The 21,638-nt window shown below is 33.2% G+C and overlaps 5 protein-coding genes across 7 annotated transcripts; 2 read left to right on the top strand and 3 right to left on the bottom strand.

The window, feature by feature from the left end:
- The first annotated feature begins 563 nt into the window (after nt 1–563).
- LOC25486327 (F-box protein CPR1) lies at nt 564–1,360 on the top strand. Its single transcript, XM_024775778.2, has one exon. It carries the CDS (start codon nt 641–643, stop codon nt 1,358–1,360), a length of 720 nt encoding a protein of 239 aa, XP_024631546.1. The 5' UTR covers nt 564–640.
- Nucleotides 1,361–3,038: 1,678 nt separating this feature from the next.
- Nucleotides 3,039–3,896, bottom strand: LOC120578017 (pre-mRNA-splicing factor syf1). Its single transcript, XM_039830097.1, has 2 exons — nt 3,449–3,896; nt 3,039–3,359 (listed from the first exon to the last, which is right to left on the bottom strand). Exons 1-2 carry the CDS (start codon nt 3,656–3,658, stop codon nt 3,276–3,278), a joined length of 294 nt encoding a protein of 97 aa, XP_039686031.1. The 5' UTR covers nt 3,659–3,896; the 3' UTR covers nt 3,039–3,275.
- Nucleotides 3,897–6,789: 2,893 nt separating this feature from the next.
- On the top strand, nt 6,790–9,139 carry LOC25486329 (F-box protein CPR1). The gene is made up of 2 exons (XM_013607600.3): nt 6,790–8,112; nt 8,690–9,139. The coding sequence occupies exons 1-2, from the start codon at nt 6,962–6,964 to the stop codon at nt 8,727–8,729; spliced, it is 1,191 nt and encodes a 396-aa protein (XP_013463054.1). The 5' UTR covers nt 6,790–6,961; the 3' UTR covers nt 8,730–9,139.
- Nucleotides 9,140–10,050: 911 nt separating this feature from the next.
- On the bottom strand, nt 10,051–15,980 carry LOC25486330 (primase homolog protein). 2 transcript variants are annotated; one of them, XM_024775572.2, is made up of 14 exons: nt 15,791–15,980; nt 15,583–15,677; nt 15,441–15,496; nt 14,725–14,776; nt 14,555–14,629; nt 13,817–13,897; nt 13,144–13,224; nt 12,287–12,352; nt 12,060–12,176; nt 11,846–11,893; nt 11,667–11,752; nt 11,261–11,321; nt 10,508–10,582; nt 10,051–10,427 (listed from the first exon to the last, which is right to left on the bottom strand). In XM_024775572.2, exons 1-13 carry the CDS (start codon nt 15,915–15,917, stop codon nt 10,508–10,510), a joined length of 1,020 nt encoding a protein of 339 aa, XP_024631340.1. In that variant the 5' UTR covers nt 15,918–15,980; the 3' UTR covers nt 10,051–10,427. The 2 variants fall into 2 exon arrangements, with proteins under 2 accessions (XP_024631340.1, XP_013463055.1); XM_013607601.3 differs by having other exon boundaries at nt 10,051–10,582.
- Nucleotides 15,981–18,081: 2,101 nt separating this feature from the next.
- On the bottom strand, nt 18,082–20,677 carry LOC25486331 (amino acid permease 8). 2 transcript variants are annotated; one of them, XM_013607602.3, is made up of 5 exons: nt 20,384–20,523; nt 20,249–20,313; nt 19,265–19,576; nt 19,051–19,190; nt 18,082–18,834 (listed from the first exon to the last, which is right to left on the bottom strand). In XM_013607602.3, exons 1-5 carry the CDS (start codon nt 20,392–20,394, stop codon nt 18,190–18,192), a joined length of 1,173 nt encoding a protein of 390 aa, XP_013463056.1. In that variant the 5' UTR covers nt 20,395–20,523; the 3' UTR covers nt 18,082–18,189. The 2 variants fall into 2 exon arrangements, with proteins under 2 accessions (XP_013463056.1, XP_013463057.1); XM_013607603.3 differs by having other exon boundaries at nt 20,249–20,677.
- Between the last annotated feature and the right edge of the window lie 961 nt (nt 20,678–21,638).

Below are 21,638 nucleotides of genomic sequence, written 5' to 3' on the forward strand. Positions count from 1 at the left end.
ACATTTTAGTGTTTTATGTTTGTTTATTCTATATGCGCATAACAACTTCATTGAGGAAGATGGCACCGTTCTTGACGAATGAGCAACACTTTGTTCGGACGAGTTTGCACCAACATCCATCATAATGTGATTCGATTTTGGTGTTTAATGTAAGATTTGATTTTGAATAAATGAGAGAATTAGATAAGATTTAGGGATTAAATTATGGGTTTAGGGATTGGAGATTTAATCTAGGGATATTGATTTTTGATTCAGTGACCAAAATGACCATTTTCTATTTTCACTCTCGTCCAAGTGACACCCATGTATCTTGTTAGTACAAAACATTTGTCATTTAACAGACATTTTCAACGCCGGAGACTAAACCGGAGACAAAATAGATAATGGAAGTGCATATTCATGGACTATTTTGGATTTAATCTTGAGTCATAAACTAAGTGAAAATTTATCACAAAACAAAATAAAGCCTTAAAGAAAGAAATCATTTTCAATAAATATGTATACCAATTAAAGTAAAGACTTAATGACCTATTCGTAGATTTAATTGAGCGTTTACATTTTGATCTTAACCACCTATAAAAACAAGTTTCTGTGCAAAGAAAGGAAGGAAAGAAGAAACGGAAAAACCCTAAACCCTAAAATGGCGAGTGATGTTCTTCCTTCAGAAATACTCACCGAAATCTTCTCCCGCTTACATCCACAATCACTTCTCCGATTCCGCTCAACTTCAAAATCACTTAAATCCATAATCGATTCTCACAACTTCACCAATCTTCACCTCAAAAACTCTCACAACTTCAACCTCATCCTCCGCCACAACACCAATCTCTATCAACTCCATTTCCCCAACTTAACCACCCCTCTTCCACTCCATCATCCTCTGTCTTACACCAAGCGCATCACACTCTTTGGTTCATGTAACGGCCTCATCTGCATTTCCTCAAACACCGAAACCGCGTTCTGGAACCCTAACATCCGTAAACATCAGATTATCCCTAATCTCCCTGTTTCTATTCCTCAATCTGAAACCAAAATCCACTACGCCTTTTTCACTTACGGATTTGGCTTTGATCCTTTATCCTCCGACTACAAGCTTATCAGAATCTCTTGGTTCGTTGATTTACAAAACTCTACTTTTGATTCATATGTCAGACTCTTCACCTCGAAAACAAACTCGTGGAAAGTACTTCCTAGTATAGACTATGTTCTTTGCTATGCTCTAACCATGGGAGTTTTTGTTGAGAATTCTCTTCATTGGATAACGGTGAAGAATCCTGATGGGTTACATCCCCGTTTAATTGTCGCGTTTAACCTAACACTTGAGCTTTTCAATGAGGTTCCATTTCCTGATGAAATATGAGGTGAAGAGGTTATTTGTAATAGTAGTTTTGAAATTTCTGTTGCTGATTTGGGAGGGTGTCTTTGTATGATTGTGAATCATCAAACTACTAAGATTGATGTATTGGTGATGAAAGAATATGGTTGTAAAGATAGTTGGTGTAAACTTTTTACTTTGGTGGAATCGTGTTTCGTTTTACCTTTGATATTTTTGAGACCTTTGGGTTATTCGAATGATGGTAAAATGGTTTTGTTTTTGTTGGAGGTAAATCATAAGAAGCTGGTTTGGTATGATTTGAAGAGTCAAGTTAGTTATGTTGAAGGAATTCCTAATTTCGATGAAGCTATGATTTGTGTTGGAAGTCTTGTACCACCCTCCTTCCCTGTTGATAATTCTAGGAAGAAGGGGAATCATTCAAGCAAGAGCAAGAGAAGGTACTTCTTATTGATTATGTATAAGTTAATATCAATTCAATGGACCCATCATATGATATATGTAGTTAGACTCCATGTTAAAGGTCAAATTGAATTCTTATTATAGGACAAGGATTCTCTAATTACTTTGAAGTCTCTACCTTTGTTTATGTATATAAGGATTTACCATTTATCTAATGAGATTCCTTTCCTGTCAAAAAAAAAAAAAAGAGATTTTAAGTTAACTAGTCTATCTTTAGAAATGATTCATGGCAACACATTATGGTGTAATTTGATTCATGTCACCGACCCCATTTAGTGGGAAAAGAAAAGACTTTAGTTTTTGTTGACATTGTTCATGTAATGCAAACAATATATCAAACACCAATTAGACAATTGGAGTCTATTTTTCTAGCAGTTTAAGGAAATGTTAAGAAAGAGTATACCTAAAATTAATATTGTATCTTATAACATTTTAGAGTGTCTTTCTTTCTAAAGAAAAACGATTTTAGAGTATCTAAGTAAAACCTAGGATTGGCTTCCCTATTGCCATAAATTTCATCAAGATTCTAGTATGAGTAGCAACAGGGTTAGCATTTTGTCTGTTACAATGCATCATCTGAAATCATGTAAATATCAACTTTAGTGTATTCAGTCTTTATTCTATTCTTCTACCCCTTCTATAACTTGTAACTTCAACATGAACAAATTTTACAATCATAAAAACAAGAAATTGGAGGCTTTACAACACCCTTATCGTCCGAGAGTTGTCTTACAGAATTTCTGCTTAAGGTTTTCTCTGATATCAGAGCAACAAGCTAAAATAGGGAAAAGGGAAATCATAATTATATAATAAACTAAGTGGAAATATATTGTCACAACATGGACAGACAAAAAATGAAGTGGCTCTGATAAGGCCATACATTTATGAAAACCTCCCTTGCTACCCTCCATTGAATTTCTAAAATTGACCAAATCACTAGTAATAACATAAATCTTTCCAAACCTCCATTGAATTTCTAAAATTGACCAAATTACTAGTAATAACATAAATCTTTCCAAACCTTCATTGAATTTCTAAAATTGAGATATTAATTTACAAGAAAAAAGAAGTGTAATCAATGTGACACGACAGTCACACCCTGTGTTTACTCATAAGAGTATACTTCATAAGAGTTTTAACATTGTACTTTGTACTTGGAGAACTAATCAGTAGTAATCATAGATTCATCATAATCATCAAAATCAATTTCATGCTATCAAAATATAAAACTTGAATCCTCTCACCTAACATTTAGTTCCGTTTCAGGTTCTTAATTCTTGAGGGCACCAAACCGATTTTCATTATCCTTGTCTTTTGCATCACCATCCACTTCTCCATTATTTTCATTCTCGTCTCTCTTTCTAATCAAACTGCCAAAAACAGTAGAAGGGACGACTTTGTGTGCAATCTCAATCTTATCATCAAAGTCGTTTTCTTCTGGTAACTCGAATTCCTCATGATTTGCTTTAGTTTTTATCGCTCAGGCACTTGCAAACCCAACTTTTCTCTCTATTGTCACCGCTTTGTCAGTTTGATCCTTCTGCATCGGCAATATAAAATGTGTCTGTAAAAAAAATAAAACAAATGTCAGAATAAATGCAAGGAAATCAAGGATAATGATCAGGAAAGTGAAACTTGAAACATTAAAGTAACCTGGATGTAGCTTGCAGAGACACTCCTTTTAATTCGAAGCATTTCTCTAAAGGTGTCTTCATTTCCACGTTGAACCTCAAATTCACGCCACTTATTCCAAAAGTCTTGATCGGACCGTGGATGAGCAAACTTGGAGGCAAATACATATACTCCACGGGAACGTTCAATTTCTCCTACGCTTCTTTCCAGCTCAGCATACTTCAAACACATAGTTTTGCATCCTTATTTGGAAGACCAGATTCAATCGCATGCTCATAGATCTCTCGTGTGTGTTTTTGGTACACCAAATATATCAGCTGCACGAGCAATGTATATTTCATACATGCTGAACTTCTCATTGTTGGGAACAGCTTTAGTTGTTTGGTCATAAACCTCCATAGCACGCTTTGCCAGTCCATAGTTCTCTTCCAGCTTTCATATTGTAGATAGAGAGGTTTCACTTGATCAGCTGGGGCCTGTTTTCGAAAGCTTAGAGATATATGTTAGATACTAGTTTGTAGTAATATATATACTTGTAATAACCCCATTAGTGGGATAACTTCATCATTTGTAATATTCACTTTTATCATCAATACAAATATTATTTGAGTTTTCTCTCATTCTTTCCTTGGATATCATGTTTACGAACAAAAGCATTCAAACAGCTGAACATCCTCATAGACCACAATGAACTAAGGAAAATACTTGTTATGATCTTTGACAAACTAGATGCTTTTTAATAGCATTAAAAGTTCACTACAGCACAACCGCTTGATTAAGTCACTCAATATCATTTAAATTCTGCAAATATAGTCATTCTACAATGTAACCTGAAGTATTTTTCTGACATTGATACCTCTAACTTGTGCTGCTAAGAATATGGTGATAGATTTTATATTACACTTTGGGATTACTAAAAGCGAAAGACGCTATTGGTTTCCCACTGCTATAACCACCGACAGAGACACAAGTTGTTCCACTAATTAAATATACAAATAATTGGACATATTTGCTTTGTAGATAATCCTAGAGTTAGTTGTCAAAAATGATAAAATATAGAATAAAAGAAGGGTAAAAGAAAAAAAACAATAAATCTCAACGGAAACAGCTTAAAGAAAAACCTAAAATTTGGTAAATCATGACCATAAATATTTTATGAGGCTAATTTCGTTCGTCAAATTTTTTAATCAAATTTGGTTCATTAAATTAAATACAAAGCAAACAACCGGAAGGAAAGTGGTTGAATTCATGGAGAAAAAAATAATGGAACTTTTTTTTTTTGGGTATACAACAAAAGGGAAGGAGAATTGATGGAGGACATTAAAGAAAAATAATGAGTTGTAACAACCAAAATACAAAATTAAAGTAAAATTGATTCTAATTAACTCAAAAATTTGGAATTATAGCTTCAACTAAAATTGCTTATAGAGATTAAAATTAATTTTGAAAAGTTGAACCAAACATGTTGAAAAAGACTACTAGAATATGGTGTAGAAGCCGAACCAAACAGTCCTTTCCATGAGAGCATCTCCAATGGGGTTCCTTACTTAACAAGAATCATTCCTTGTTAAGCACCCTCCATTGGAGGAAGAAAAAAAGAGTACCTATCAAGTAACATATAACTATATAAGGACCTTCTCTCTCCCGAGCAACTAACGGGTCTCACGTTTAAAAGAAATAATAAATATGTACAATATTTTATGAGGTAATTTATAATTTAATAAATAAATTACTTTAGTATAATGATGTAAAGTTAGTGAGACCTAGGGGTGGGAATAGGTCGGGCCAAGCCGGACTTTGCTTAAATAGGTCAGGTTTGGTTAAAAAAATTAAAGCTTAAACCTGGCCTATTAGCCTGTCAAAAGCTTTTATTGTAAGTCTTTTTCAAAGCCCGACCTAACCTATTAGTCTGTTTAAAAGCCTAATTTATACTAACAATTTTAAATATAATTTGACATATTAATAAAAGTGCAAATAAACGTATATTTTTTAAGAGGTTAATAGGTTTATAAAATTTTGTACAACATGTACATCCAATAAAATTTTGTAAAACATGTTAATAAAATTTTCTATAAGCCTTAACATGACCTAATTAAATTAAGGGTTTGTCTAACATGTGCAATATTGCACATGTTAAGGTAACTAAAAGTAGTAACTTTTTATTGAAAACCAACAATTATTGATTAAAAGCTACATATTTAATATAAAAAACACAAGTTCCAAGTTAAAATTACTACTTTAAACTTCTTAATATGTGCAAATTTGCACATGATAGAAAAACCCTTAAATTAATAATCTTTTTAAAAAGCTTAAGTCTAGTCTATTTAATAAATGAGCTAAGCCGAGCCGGACTTTAAATAGGTCGGGCTACAGGCCTCTAACGTAGAGCAGTCAAAACGGGCGGCCCATTTAGGGCCGGCCTTAACGGGCTTCGGACTTTATCGGGCCGAGCCAAAAAACCCGGTTGAAAAACAGGCTTGAAATATGCTTATACTACCCGAGTCCGGTCCTACACGGGCCGCGGGCTTAACGGGCCGGCCCGTAGTAAAAATTATATATATTTTTTTTAAAAAAAGTACTATAAACTACTCCTATAATTTTTTTTAATAAATAATATTTTTAATATGTTTAAATAATGCCTAGAACAAAAATAAATTGTAAACATTTTCGTACAAACGTCGTAAACTAAAACGGTAAGGAAAGCAATTTTAAATAAATTAGATATGTTATGGTTATAGATATTTATATATTCGATCTTTAAAATTATAAATAACGGAATGAGTAAATATAATTTTATATTACATGTATATTTGTGTTAATTCATTGAATTTTCACTTTTATTTATTACTTTGATAATCAATTAAGTAAAGAATTATTTGAAAAATATATATAATTTATAGGATTTTTTTTGTTATGCGGGCTAGCCCTAACGGGTAGCGGGCTTTTTAGGGTCGGGCTAAAAAGCCCTTTTAAAATTTGGGCTCAATATTTAAGGCTCAAGCCTTATATTTAATCGGGCTAAATGGGTCGGTCCATTCGCCCGACCCGTTTTGACAGCTATACTCTGACGGACAACCTGGTCTATTCCCACCTCAAGAGACCTATTTAAGCACTTTTCACTTTTGAGTCACTAGAATTGCTTTTGATGGTGTAGAAGCCGAACTAAACAATCCTCTATATAAGTTACCTTATACTACCTCCGTCTTTAAATATAAGCAAAATTGACTTTTTAGATTCATTCATTTAATGATGTACTGTATGTGGACCACATACATCATCAAATGAATGAATCTAAAAAGTCAATTTTGCTTACATTTAAAAACGTAGGGAGTACTTCATAAACCTTCATCCAAATTTGTCGTTGTCGAGGCTCTCTCTTCATTCCCTTTCAAAAACCCTAAAAACACAAGAAATTAAGAAGAAAACAGTTTTAGAAGTGGTTCGTTCCACTCACATTCTTAACAAATGCAAAAATCAATTATCAATTCTTCTTCTTCCTGAAACACCCTAAACCCTACAATCATCTTCTTACCAATGTCGGATTATCTTCTTCCGTCAGACATACTCGCCGAAATCTTCTCCCGCTTACCAGTAAAATCACTTCTTCGATTCCGCTCAACTTCAAAATCACTTAAATCCATAATCGATTCTCACAACTTCACCAATCTTCAACTCAAAAACTCATCCCTCAATTTCAACCTCATCCTCCGTCACGACACCCATCTCTACCAACTCCATTTCCCTACCCTAACCACCGTCATCCCACTCAACCATCCTTTCACGCATCGTAACAGCAAAAGCATCCCCCTATTCCTTCTCGGTTCATGTAACGGCCTCCTCTGCATTTCCTCCAACAACGAAATCGCTTTCTGGAACCCTTACATCCGTAAACATCGGATTATCCCTCATCTCCCTATTCCTCAATCTGACAGCAATTTGCAATTTGCCTTTTGCGTTTACGGCTTCGGTTTTGATCCTTTGTCCTCTGATTATAAACTTGTCAGAATCTCTTGGTTTGTTGATCTACACAACCGTACTTTTGATTCATATGTCAGACTCTATACCTCAAAAACGAACTCGTGGAAAGTACTTCCTAGTATAGACTATGCTCTTTCCTATGACAATACAATGGGAGTTTTTGTTGAGAATTCTAATTCTCTTCATTGGATAATGACAAGGAAATTTGATAACTTTCAACCTTTGTTAATTGTCGCATTTAACCTCACACTCGATATTTTCAATGAGGTTCCTCTTCCTACTAAAATAGGAGGTAAAAAGGTTAATAGGAGTATAAGTTTTCAAATTGCTGTTGCTGATTTGGGAGGGTGTCTTTGTTTGATTATGAATTATCGAAATCAAATTACTAAGATAGGTGTTTGGGTGATGAAAGAATATGGATGTAGAGATAGTTGGTGTAAACTTTTTACTTTGATGGAATCGTGTTTCGTTTTACCTTTTAGATTTTTGAGCCCTTTAGGTTATTCGAGTGATGGAAAAAAGGTTTTGTTGGATGTAAATCATAATATGCTGGTTTGGTATGATTTGAAGAGTCAGCAAGTTAGTTATGTTGAAGGAATTCCTAATTTCGATGAAGCCATGATTTGTGTTGGAAGTCTTGTACCACCTTCCTTACCTGCTGATGATAATCATACGAAGGAGAATCGTACAAGAAAGAGCAAGAGAAGGTACTTCTTATTGATTATGTATAAGTTAACATCCAATTCAATGGACCCATCATATGATATATGTAGTTAAACTCTATGTTAATGTATTGGAATTCTTATTATAGGACAAGGATTCTCTAATTACTTTGAAGTCTCTACCTTTGTTTATGTATATGTATTTGACAATGTGTGTATGCTTGATTTCAATGTATTTCACAATGTGTGTATGCTTGATTTCAATGTATTTCACAATGTGTGTATGCTTGATTTCAATGTATCTGACAATGTGTGTATGCTTGATTTCAATGTATCTGACAATGTGTGTATGCTTGGTTTCTATGTATCTGACAATGTGTGTATGCTTGATTTCAATGTATCTAACAATGTGTGTATACTGGATTTCAATGTTGAGACTATTCCACCCTGTTGTGGTATCTGTGTATTTAAGGATAAGAATATTGTTGTGTAGAAATTTACCTGCAATGAATTACTCCAAATCTATGTATAATTCCTTTCAAAATATTTATATTATTTATCACTATTCATTTGTGATATTGTTGAGCTTACTTCTATGAGATGCATGTACTTTTTTTTACAGGGATGACTTCTTGTCCAAAGGATTTAAATTGACATTGTAAGGGAGTGAAGGAAGAATCGTTGATGTGTAGCTGAAGCAAGTTGTTTCTAGTGATGGAATTAGTCATGTTGGTTTGCGGTATGCGTTAAATTGATTAGGAATGGTGTGAGATCACACTTCTCCCTCTCGGATACCAGATGTACATGACTTCTATCTTTTCCTTTTCATTGGTGTATCACCTGGTCTATAATTGTTAGGTTCCTGCTATAAGCAATACAAAAAGATGGCATATATGTTTGTTTAGGTGTAAGAAAGTGTTGAAAATGGCTTATATGTCGTTATGGTGATAAAAATTGTTGAAATTTTTGGTTGTCTATGTGACATTTAGTTTCTTTCATTGGATAACCTTTCTTATTTTGAATCCTCTTTTTATGGTTAAGGAACTTTATGATGACATTCTTTTCAAATACAGATCCTTTCATATGCTTGTTGCATCATTCCTATCTCAGACCACGATTGCTATTCTTTCTTATATAAATTTAAGTGCAAAATTTAGTTCAATAATTTTTTTGTTGTTGTTGTTGACAAGTCAAATTTACCTGCAATCTGTCACAAACCACCCCTCTGTATCATACTACAATAATATTTTGAGGGACTAACTTGGTTTGGTGGAAAAAATCTTTTGAAGGGATTACTCGAATATTTGGAGGACCAAATAAATGTTCACTCTAAAATGTATTTGGCATACAAGGAGACAAGTATTTGGAGGCTCCACCGTTTATATCTATAAACAACTAGCCCTGATAGATCGATCTACCCATAAAAATGTGACTTATTGGCAGATGATTTTTTAATAAGGTTAGATTGGTGATTGATAGAAACACTGATGGATTAAGCTTCAAACCTGCATCCTTTCCTTTTTAGTCTTTAACATATAGTCACCTTTTCTTCATCAAATGCACATAACATGCTTGTCATCATTTCTAAATACATCTGTTAATTTGGTGAATACTCATTTTTTTTATTTTTGTGAATAATGATTACTTATTGTTAACATTATCATCTTTGCAAATTAATAATTTTTTGTGATCTTAAATCAATTAGGTAAATTTGTACATTAATGCTGCACAATAAAGGAATCAACTGCCTTACGGGGTGCGAAATTATACGCTAATGTTGTTTCAATGATAATCATAGTAAGATAACTTCAAAATCTTTTCTCCATTGTTCTGTACTTGCAACCAACAATCAACCCAATTTGTTTATATGCAAAAGCAACAACATTCTGCATAAATTTACCAGTACAGATTGAAGTCAAGAACTAACTAGTTAGGTTTCCAAGAAATAAACCATGCATAGAAAATATTTTGAAAAATACAAAGTGAAAAACACAACTGTGATGATAAATAGCATTGCTGTACAAAATAAGATTAGGAATGATATCAATACAAAAAAAATAAATAAGGATAGCTCTTCGTAGCTGAAACTTCAGGAGAATGGTCACCGCCTACAAAGAGTTTTTTTTTATAAAGATGAATGGTGATGCAGGCTGTTTCTCTAATGGTAATACAGGATGGGAATTCTGGGTCTGTTATATTCACTGAAAAATAATGTGAGGATATTGCAGTCTCCTCCTTAGTAGCTGAAACCATGGGACTGCGGTGGTGCTTGTTGCGGGCAGAACATCAACTCAAAAATCTAATCATAGAGATGGATGCTGAAACAATAGTAAGGTGTGTACGTGGTGCTGCAAAACTTGCTGCAATTGATGAATTAATCATAGATTGCATAGAAGTTCTTGCAAGAGATTGTAATATCCTCACATTATAGTGGAATTACCTAGTGTGCACTAGTATATGGCTCTGCATTTTCGACTATTCTCTTCAAAGCATCAGCTCCCATGTATTTGAGAACCTAGGCACATAAACCACAAATACGTATATATACATGATTTTTTTTTTTTGAAGGAACGTATACATGAACTTAACACTCCAAAACGAAAAATACACCCTCAAAAAAAAAAAACGAAAAATACAAACATTGAATATCATTAACTGCGCCATGAACAGTTCATTTTCTAAGAAGGTCCAAAGTAGGGGTGGTAAGACGGGTTGAACTCGATGGGTCAACCTAATTAACATGTTACTTTAGGCGGAGGCTGCCCCGCTAAACCTGCTGAAAAACAGGGCAGTGACTGGACAGGTTGACCCATTAGCTGACTTTCTTGCTATAGCCCAATAAACTTTGATTTTTATTGCTTGAGTAATAATTGTTGCACTACATTAAATTTTAGCACACTAAATTTGAAATTTAGTTTTATTGTTTTGACGGGCTAGCTCACCTAAAAACTAATGTTTCATTTGTTTTTAACTCTTTTGTTATTGAAGGGTCAACTCCTCGCCAAACCATCAAGGGGCAGGCAGGAAGTTTCAACACACCTACCTAAGCTGTCCCGTCCCGCCAATCTTTATACAAGTTGATAGCAGGCCGAGCCAAAATGGGCGGATTGACCTGTTTTTCTACCCTTACTCCAAAAGCCATTAGCTACAAAAAAGAATAAAATATGACAAGACATAAAATCTTGAGGCATACCTCATTTGCATCTTTGAAGAAGCTGAATTCATCTTTCTTTGGCCAGCGTACTTGCCAACACCTGACATTAACAAAAAAAGAAAGAATGTAAGTAAAAAAAATACAAAGTACATTATGCAATTTATAAGTACACCGAAAGTGAGCATTTAATCCACAAGCCTCAAGTCCAATGAACCAAAACTGAAAGCATAACCAATCCTTAGTTGGATATCGACATCTTTGCTCTACATAGCCAGATAGTTCAAGAGAATGCAATGCAGCCATGCAATTTAAACCAGGTGCATTAAATAGGTATTAAACAGAAGCTATGCATGCAACATACTACGCGCACATCAAAGTCTCAAGTACTATACTTATATTCAGTACTTCCTTCCTATAAACAAGAAAAATTAATGAGAATTATAACCTTTCTCGCCCAAGGCGCCGTGCCAGCTCTTCAGCTAAAGCTTGACCTGGTGGATCACTATCAGTTGCTAGGATAATGCGACCTACCTAAAAGAATAGGAGATAGGACACCGGATTACTTAGCTGTCCCTTTGGCTCTAGAAATATCTAATTGAAAGGGAAGGCACCGAATACATGTACCTTATCCAAGTACGCTTTACAGTTCCACAGGTATTGAAATGCTGTGTCCTGACTTCACAAAGACAAGCATGCACAAATTAATAGATTAAAGAGATAAATCAATTGGTTGAAACAGTAGTATCGCTGATGTTTACTAAGGCAGACATCACACTAAATATTTACTCAGCGTCAAAAGCAAAGTGAATCAAACTCTAATAATAACAACAAATTAAACCTTTTCTATCGGTGGCAAATCTTTTGATGAAACCTTTCCAGGTGCACCAACTGGAACGCTGACACAATTTTGATATCCAGCCTCTTCAAGAGAAAGCTTATCAATTTCCCCCTCAACCTATTGTCATTATAAGACTGTAAAAATATCTTCAATTCTCTTTTTGAAGTTTTCATTTGGATATTTCCAACAAAAGAAGACGGAAGGAAAAATAGGTTAAGGGAATTTACAATGATGATTTCAGTTGCATGAATAATGTCGTCAAGTCCATAAAATACCTTCTTTGTGCCTTTTCCCTGGAAACCAAGTTTAGTATTTGAATGAACATCAGTTTATTAAGTATCAACTTTATTTAATATGAAAATGTGTATGCTAAACCCTTTAACTGGTCCTGCAAATATTAGGGTGTAACCATATTGGTCCTCCAAAGATTTTATATTCTGTTTCTAACATATTGTCAACATTTCGTAATACATCTTTTAATGAATACCCATTGTAATCTTATATTTTAAAATTAATCATCTTTTGTGATCTTGAATCAATTTTTTGTGTGTTAACCCTCCAGTTCCTAGGGGAAGGGGGCTCTAGTAATCTGGAGTTCGGTCATGAGGTAAGTACAGCCTGACCAAGAATTGTTCCACCCAGGAATCGAACTCGGGTCCTCCCGAACAATTCGTCCTTTGGAGGAGCTCATTAATAACTTGAGCCCAATCAATTATATATGTTGATTAGGTAAATTTGTATATTAATAAAAAGGGCAACCCGGTGGCCGGTGCATTAAAGCTTCCAAATACGCAGGGTCCGGGAGGGGGTCCCACCATTTGGTGTATTGTACGCAGCCTTACCCTGTTTTTACACAAGAGGCTGTTTCCAGGACTTGAACCCGTGACCTTTCAGTCACATGACAACAACTTTACCAGTTGCGCCAAGGTTACCCCTCTAAATTTGTATTTTAATGCTACACAATAAAGGAACCAGCTGCCTAATTGAGTAAGAAATTATACACTGATATTGTTTCAATTACAATCATATACTAAGAGATAACTCAACTTTAATATGCCAACATGGTTCAAACTAGAAACATTACCAGCCAAAATCTTTTCTCCATTGTTCTGTACTTGCAACCAACGATCAACCCATTTTGTGTATAAGTAAAAGCAATAACATTCTGCATAAATTTAGCAATACAATTCAAGAGCTAACTAGTTATGTGTCCAAGAATTAAACCATGCACACAAAATTCACAAAATTACCAAGTGAGAAACACAACCATAGTGATGAATAGCATTGGCGTACAAGATATGATTAGGAATGACATCATTAGAGGAAGAAAAAAAGCAAGCATAGCTCTCATTAAGAGAGATTTTCAGTTAACTAGTCTATCTTTAGAAATGATTCATGACAACACATTATGGCATCACTTGATTCATGTCACTGGCCCCATTTAGTGGGAAAAGACTTTAGTTTTTGTTGATGTTGTTCGAGAACTATAGACAAGATATCAGACACCAATTAAACATTCAGAGTCTAATTTTCAAGCAATTTAAAGAAATGACAAGTGAGAAAAAATATCCCTAAATATATCTTAGAATTTTAGTGTATCTAACGTTAACACTTAGATTGATTTCCCTATTGCCATAAATTTCAACAAGATTCTAGTATGAGTAAAGAAACAGAGATTAAAATCAATAAAACAAGAACAAGTTTACAATCATAAAACAAGAAAGGAGAGGTTGATTTTACAAGACCATTGAAAATACCTTATCGCCTGACAGTTGCCTTACAGCATTTCTGCTTAAGGTTTTCTCTGATATCAATCTCTCCTTAAAGTAAGCAACAAGCTAAAATAGGGAAAAGAAAGTCATAAGCAAATAATGTGACTAGCACTTGCAAATGGCAATATATTGACACATGGACACACAAAAAGAAAAGTGGCTCTGATAAGTCCATACATTTATGTTCATTTAACATGGTAGTTTTACCTTCCCTGCTACCCACTTAAGCATACCATACTTATTAACCATTGACCACACTGTTAGTCATAACATAAATCTTCCCAAACCTCCATTGTACTTCTACAATTATGATATTATTTAAAAGAAGAAAAAAATGGTATAATCAATATGACCCTTGAACATAAGGAGAAGTAGACAGTCCTGATCCTTATTTAAAAATTTAAGCTGAATCCTCTACTATTTAGGCAATTTTCATTAAGAACTAGAAGAATAATGTCAAAAGCACAGCATACAATAGTCAAACCCTGTGTTTACTTTAATTAAAATTGCAAATAATAATATATTGTAACATCAACACTCATAAGAGTGTTTACTTTGTGCTTGGAGAATTAATCAGTAGTATTCATATTCATAATCAATATAAGAGACCTACATCAGACTTTCTGGCATAATAACAATTAAATGCAAAAACCGGGAGCTACCTCATTCTAGGAAATTGGCAATTATTCTACCTTCTGAAACTGAATAAAGTAATTTGAATACCTTAGGACCAAGTGGTTCCAATCTTAAGCTCTCCTCATCAGGTTTATTGTCCAATTCCTTGTCATCTGCAAAAACCTATAACCATATAATCATGTATGAGTAATTTGCCACCCTAATAAAAGTTCTATGATTGAGAAGAGGCGCAAATTCATCGAGCATGTTATGTTTACCTGACCGGCCCAACCACATGTAGGTCTAAAACACCTCCACATTGCAAAGTCACTACAACACCCAAATGCAAGAACATATAAACTCCAATAAAATATTCAAATATGAATAGAGTAAATGGTCGTTTTGGTTCTTAAATGTGCGAGGAAGTGTCATTATAGTCCTTAAGTGTATCAAACTTTAAAAATAACAACAACCAAACTTTATCCCACTAAGTGGGGTCAGCTACATGGATCAAACGACGTTATAATATTTTATCATATTTCTATCAAACTCATTAATCTCTAGATCTTTCTTAATAGTTTCTCCTATAGTTTCTCTAGGTCTTAATCCGCCTCCAGTGATGTGACTACCCACCATCTGATCTACTCTCCTTAGTACAAAATCTACAGGTCTTCTCTCTACATGGTCAAACCACCTAAGCCTAGTTTCCACCATCCTTTTTAGGTGCTACCCCAATTCTTTCTCTTCAACTTTCTGGATAAGTGATTTCATAGACCAAACCGACAATTGGCGAGTACACTCAAAGACCAAACTAACTAATTGAAGACACATTTGAGGATCAAACTGACAAGCAAAAGATGCATTTGGGGATAATTTTGTGACTTTGGTACATTCGATGACTATAATGACACTGTCCGACATATTCAAGAATCAAAATGGCTTTTTACTCCATATAAATATCAGCAAAACCTCAAAACAAGTAGAAGATGCTTACCCATTAGTGATAATGTGAAAAGACAAACTCCTCTCCATTAACTGTCCACCTTTACACTACCATATAAAAAACAAACAAAACTGAGAAACAAAACAAAACCCACATGAAAACCAAATACAATTGAGAAGAGAGAAGTAGATACCTTTGGACAATAGAGGTTATGATACATGCCAGACAAACAAGAGTTGTTGTCTAAAGTAATACCAAGAGGTTCCAATTTGTGCTTCAAAATTTGAACTTTAGGTTCATCATATTCACAAAACAATCATGTTAGAGAAACCCAAATAAGAAAAGTACATGACCCATTTGGGTGCCCAGAAAGTTGAAATCAGTTACGGTTGAAAAAATACCTTTGGTGGTGGAAAGTGGTAATGATGATGCTGCTGCATAGGATGTTGTGGTGGAATGAATGGAGAAAACTGATTTGGTGAGAGGACGACGAGATAGCCACTGGCTCATCTGACCACAATGTGACATGTTTTTGAATTTTCATCAATGCTTTGCAATTGCATATCCTCTTGCTTTATCTAATACCCTTTTGTTTGTTTAATTGAATTCTATGAAAATAATTTGTTTATTTTTCTAATGCTGTGTTCTTTATGATTTATTTGAATTTTTTATTTTTGAAGAATGATTTATTTGAATGTTATTTGGATGGTTATGTAAGTGTTCTCATAATACTTGCTTTTTTTTATTTTTTTTCTTAAAAAAAATATGTATTTGTTTCACAAGGATAATTTTATAATTTAAAATATAATATATTGTTTATTATATCAAGAAATGTGTCAAACACGTGATAGGATAAAATAATGATATCCTCTTTTTTATCATGTGTGCCCAAAACACATGACATGATAAATGTTATTATATCACTATCATATCATATCCTTATCCAGCTTCTTATCATATCTTATCTCTATTATATCATGTGCATCAAACGGGCCCTAATATTTGTACAAAAAAAAAATTGTGAAGAAAATAAAAAGAGTTTAATTAGTATATTATGTCAGTCATATGTATTTAATAATGTATTGTCACGTCAATTGATCAATAAAAGAATTTGCGTGTTTTTATATTTATTAATTAAAGTGAAAACACATTATTATATGCATGTGTAAAATAATTATACATTGACAGAATATATTAATACAATTCAAATAAATATATATATAATGTCAATGTACACCAATTTTACACCAAGTTAATTAATGAATATGAAAACACATGAGTTGTTATTTTATTAATTATTGTCGCAAATTATTAGATGTATGTGTAAAATAATTGTACACTGAAAATGCATATACTCTTATATTATAAATTTATAATAGAACGGCCGATCAGTTTTTTTTTCTTGGTTTAAATAGTTATCGTTCCAATAAGTTCAATTGTTTTTTGTTTTCGTCCCTACATCTTTTTTTGCTCTAAAACAAACCCTATAAGATGCAAATTTTTTTATTTTAGTCTCTACCGTCATCATCTATTACAAAAACGTATAAGTGACAAACGGGGGATGACACGGTAGTGGTGGACATGGCAGACCACACTGATTTGACAAAGTAGATGATGAGTCACATAGTAAGAGGTATCAAAACCAAAAAACGAAATTCGTAGAGGGACCAAAACGAGAAGACTGACAATTCAAATTTAAAAACATGGGTTAATAGGTCTTTACACCCTGTAATATAGGTCATTTTTGATTTTTCCCCTGTAAAATTTTTATTTTGATTCACCCTTATAAACAAAAATATTTTACAGGGTGAATCAAAAATAAAAAATTTAGAGGGAGGAAAACAAAAAATGACCTATATTACATGGACAATGACCTATTAACCCTAAAAACATTGTTTCTTCCATCTTCTTCATGTCTTTCTACTCCATTTTCATCTTAGCCGCACACCTTTATTATTTCTTATAAACATATCCTCCATTTCTGCTAAAAATTTACAAATAGATCATGTAAAATTCATATGATTTCCACAAAAACATGGTTCTTTTGCACAATAATTTTGTTCTTCGGTGATTACACTTGAAGATTATATCCCCTTCAAACTTTAGTCTTTGATAGCAAACACATTTTTATTATCTTAAACAGAACTTAAATGGTTTAATTTACGGTGTTAGATTATGATTAACTGCTAAGTCATCTACATTTGGTGAGCTTATTGTTCAACATCTAATTGCATGGTGATGACACTGGAACTTCCCTTTCCTGCAGTCTCTAGTACACATGGTAGCCTGCTGAGGATAATCACATGGTAGCCTGTTGAGGATAACCATGGTCCTTTTTTAAAAGGTGTTATTTAACAAGAAGCTTCCAATTTGTAAGAGCAAAACAAGCGTATCTCAATTCATGACTTTGTTAGTAGATTTTATTGAGGCCTGTTATTGATTCTTTTTATTTCATTGATAGAAAAAGCCATTCAAAGATTCTTTTTATTCAACAGTTGCTTCATGCAGTTCTTCTGAGTTTTGAATAGTCCTTTAAGATTCTTTGTTTTCAATTGTCAAAATACCAGAAAATGAATTCACAGTCATAAACTTTTTGCACAATTTCTTACAAAGTCATAACATGATCATTCTCAAGAATATAAACATTCTACTTTAAAAATTAAGCGTACAAACAATCCATTAACTGAATACCCAACATGTTAAATTTTAAGTTTTAACCACTTGTTGGACCAACATTTTATTGAATATTGACATTGATCACTTCCACATGAGCTTCATTTCTTTCTTTAATACAAAGATTCTATTGTTTGTAAGCAAAAATCTTGAATTTGTGAAGATTTTTGCTAATTTCATGAATTGAAGCAACTACAGCTGCCAATGAAACAAGGAAACATACACAATTCAAACATTGAAGGGCACACCACCTAAGTGACATTGGTCTTATACCCTTCTGAGCAATATGCATTTGTATAGGAAAGAAGACAACTAAAGGACCAAACCCAATTGCTCCAAGTAGAGCAAGAATTTGATTGAAAAATGGCATTGCCATGGCAAGAGTTGTTCCTAGTATCACAAATATTGTCCTCCAAATTAACCTAAACAAGTTCAAGTTGATTGTTACACCGCACAAGCTAATCGGATGTTCCTTGTTTATGAAATTTGATATGGGCCACATGATATTAGCACCCATTTCGATGAAACGAAAGAATGGTTGACCCATCACTTGATATGCTCCAATCATGTGGATTACAATGCATATATCTCCAATGACAACCAACCAGTAGGGTTCATGAAACCCGGCAAAAATGTTTCCTGGTGTATGGTCACCAAAAGCAGCATAGCCAAGACAACTACATAGTAGAAATATCATTGTCATTGTTGACACCCCTATCACGTTAGCCTTTTTCATTTGTTTATTTTCTGATGGATGTGACTTTAATGTGTCCTAAACAAAAGCATGGAATAGTCAAATTGAATGGTAATAACCAAAGAATTTGGATTCCTCGCTATCAAAGATTTTCCGCATTCATACATTCGGGAGAATCCGAGTGCAAGGAATCTGAACTCATGACTGAAAGTTTTGATTCAATGCTACACTTGTTTGTTTACTTTTAATAATTTGTTAAAATAGAAATCATAAGAAGTAATTGTGATTTTTTACCATTATGTCGTAAATAACAGTAGCATAAGTGCAAGCAAGTGCTATGTTTCCCATTGAACTCATAATCCTCCACACTTTAGTTTCAAGAGATAGCTCTGGCCCTATTTTGATTCCAGTAATGCTTGTTGATGCCCCGTTACCTGTTCTTAGCCAAAATGCCTACTTGGTTAGATACGAAACTTTAAACTTTAAACTAATGGTGAAAACTACGTACCTGAGATAATAACGTTAAAACAAAGAGCAATTGCAATGAATACATAACCAAACGAGGTAATTGCAGCAACGGTTGAAATCCATGTCAATTCATGAAAGTTTGGAATTTGAGACAAGAAAATCTGCAATGTCCCAAAACTAATCATGTAGGGATTATAAGAACTACTGCAATCAGCTTCATGTCCTTTTCTATGGACACAGACAATACTCTCTATTGCTGCCAGGCTTATGGATGAAGTTATTGTGTATCCCACTGTGATCCCAGCAAGTTTTCCATACACAATCGATCCACAAATCACTTGCATCGTTCCACCTATTATGAATTAGAAATATAAAATTAAGTAAATTTGAAATTTTAATTTTTTCTAAAACATCAATTTTTTTGATAATAATTATAATTTTACACTACTCCTTTGTTATATAGTCCATGACAACGATTGCAACCTTAAAGTTTTTTCTAAAAATATGTGACCACGGTTGCAGTTGTTATCCACAACTTTTTGTAATACCAAAGATCACAATTAACTACTATGGTTATAGCAAAGGAGCCATCATTTTAGCTTGGCAAAGATGCTTGAGTTAGCCAAGAGATGTTGGTCCAATCAATAAGTATTTCGTTCATATTTTAGAAAGGTGTAAGTTCAACTCCGGTTTAAAAACCTTATTGTAAATAAATTGATGCGTTCTCGGACACAACTCCTCTAAAATTTTATTTAAAATAAAAATAAAAATTCATGTGTGAAATATCAAATGTTGTTTGATTTATTGATTAATTAACCCGTAAAGTATATCATTGATTATGGATGCAATATTCTACTCGGCCGCTCGCTACTAAACAAAAACTTTCATTTTATCGAAATTGTGAATCTCGACATAACAAAATGTTCATAGACACATATCCGCACGGACAAGATTTAGACGTACGTATTTTTAGATTATACTTCTAAACTCATGTCGAGGACGGAGAAAGAGTCGAAGAGTGTACCTAAGTAGACCTTGACAGCTTGCATATAAGAATAATTTCTCTTGCCATTAACTGGATCTGGATACCTATAGCAATCAGCCACAAGACTGTAAGTGAAAACAGAAATACATGAAAAGATCAATATACTTGCAATACCAGCTATCCATCCTAATTGTGCAATGGCATATGCTAGGGCCAACACTCCTGCACCAATTACCACCGTTATTATGTGTGTTGTAGCTGTCCACACATTTCCTGTTCTTTTGATTCTGCCATCATCATCGTATTCAAGTTCCATATAAGAATTTAATTTGGTTAATTGGTGAGCAAGATTTCACTATCTACCTCCTCTAATATAAGCTCTAATTTACAAGATTTCAAGAAATTAGGTGGTACACTGTGTTTGTAATATATGTAATGATTTTCCAATAAGGGATTTGACTTTTGATACAAAAAATAATACACGTTCTTCTTTAAAGAAGATATAAATATATTTAATAACATTAACTCACATTAATGGTTTGATTTAATTTTCATTATTATCCCAAATTATATTTATTTTTAAATGTTTCGAATTATAAGTCGTTTTACAAAAATTCTAGTTTTATCTCTAAAGCCATATTTCAACGTCCCGAAAATGCCTGCAAAAAGTGATGAAAAAAATTCAACCTCTGTCAGTTTCGTGGACTTGGGAAAAATAGGAGGTCAAAAATTAGAAAGAATTTGTGTTCGAATCTTTATTTTTTATTTCAAAGGCTCGTTTTTCAGATTACGTGTATATTACATGATCAATTTAAAAAATTAACTCAAAAATAATACATGCGTAGGTTTCGTAAAAGGAAATTGCTACGAATCAAATCCATAAAATATGAATAGCATTGATTTATTCTATTTTTTACTGTCATATATTCTATAGATTTTTTGTTTTGTTTGGAAGATATATAATATAGGAAAAATTTTATGGTGAAGTCACGAATATAACTCAGAAAGAAATAGATTAATGGTGAAGATGCATGCTGGGGTGGCAATCTTATCCAATTCATCGAATTTATTTTAAAATTCTATATGATCATATTGCCATCCATGCATCTTTATCATTAATCTTTTTTTAAGGAATCTTTATCATTAATCTATTTCTTTCCAAGTCATATTCATTATTTACCACATTTTAACGTTAGTTTCTAAAATATTTTAAAAAATATCTATTTAATATGATTTATTGAATGCACGTATAATTTTTTTTTAAGTTTCAAACAATTTGCACGCCATTTAAAAAAAAACAATTTGTCCATATAAATTATTACCTCCGGTCTTATATATAAGAAAAGATTTTTATTTTTAGATACATTAAATAATTAATGTATCTTGTTTACGATGAAGACCAGATACATCAATTATTAAATGTATCTAA

The sequence above is a fragment of the Medicago truncatula genome, chromosome 2 (genome assembly GCF_003473485.1).
Source record: "Medicago truncatula cultivar Jemalong A17 chromosome 2, MtrunA17r5.0-ANR, whole genome shotgun sequence".
NCBI lineage: Eukaryota > Viridiplantae > Streptophyta > Magnoliopsida > Fabales > Fabaceae > Medicago > Medicago truncatula.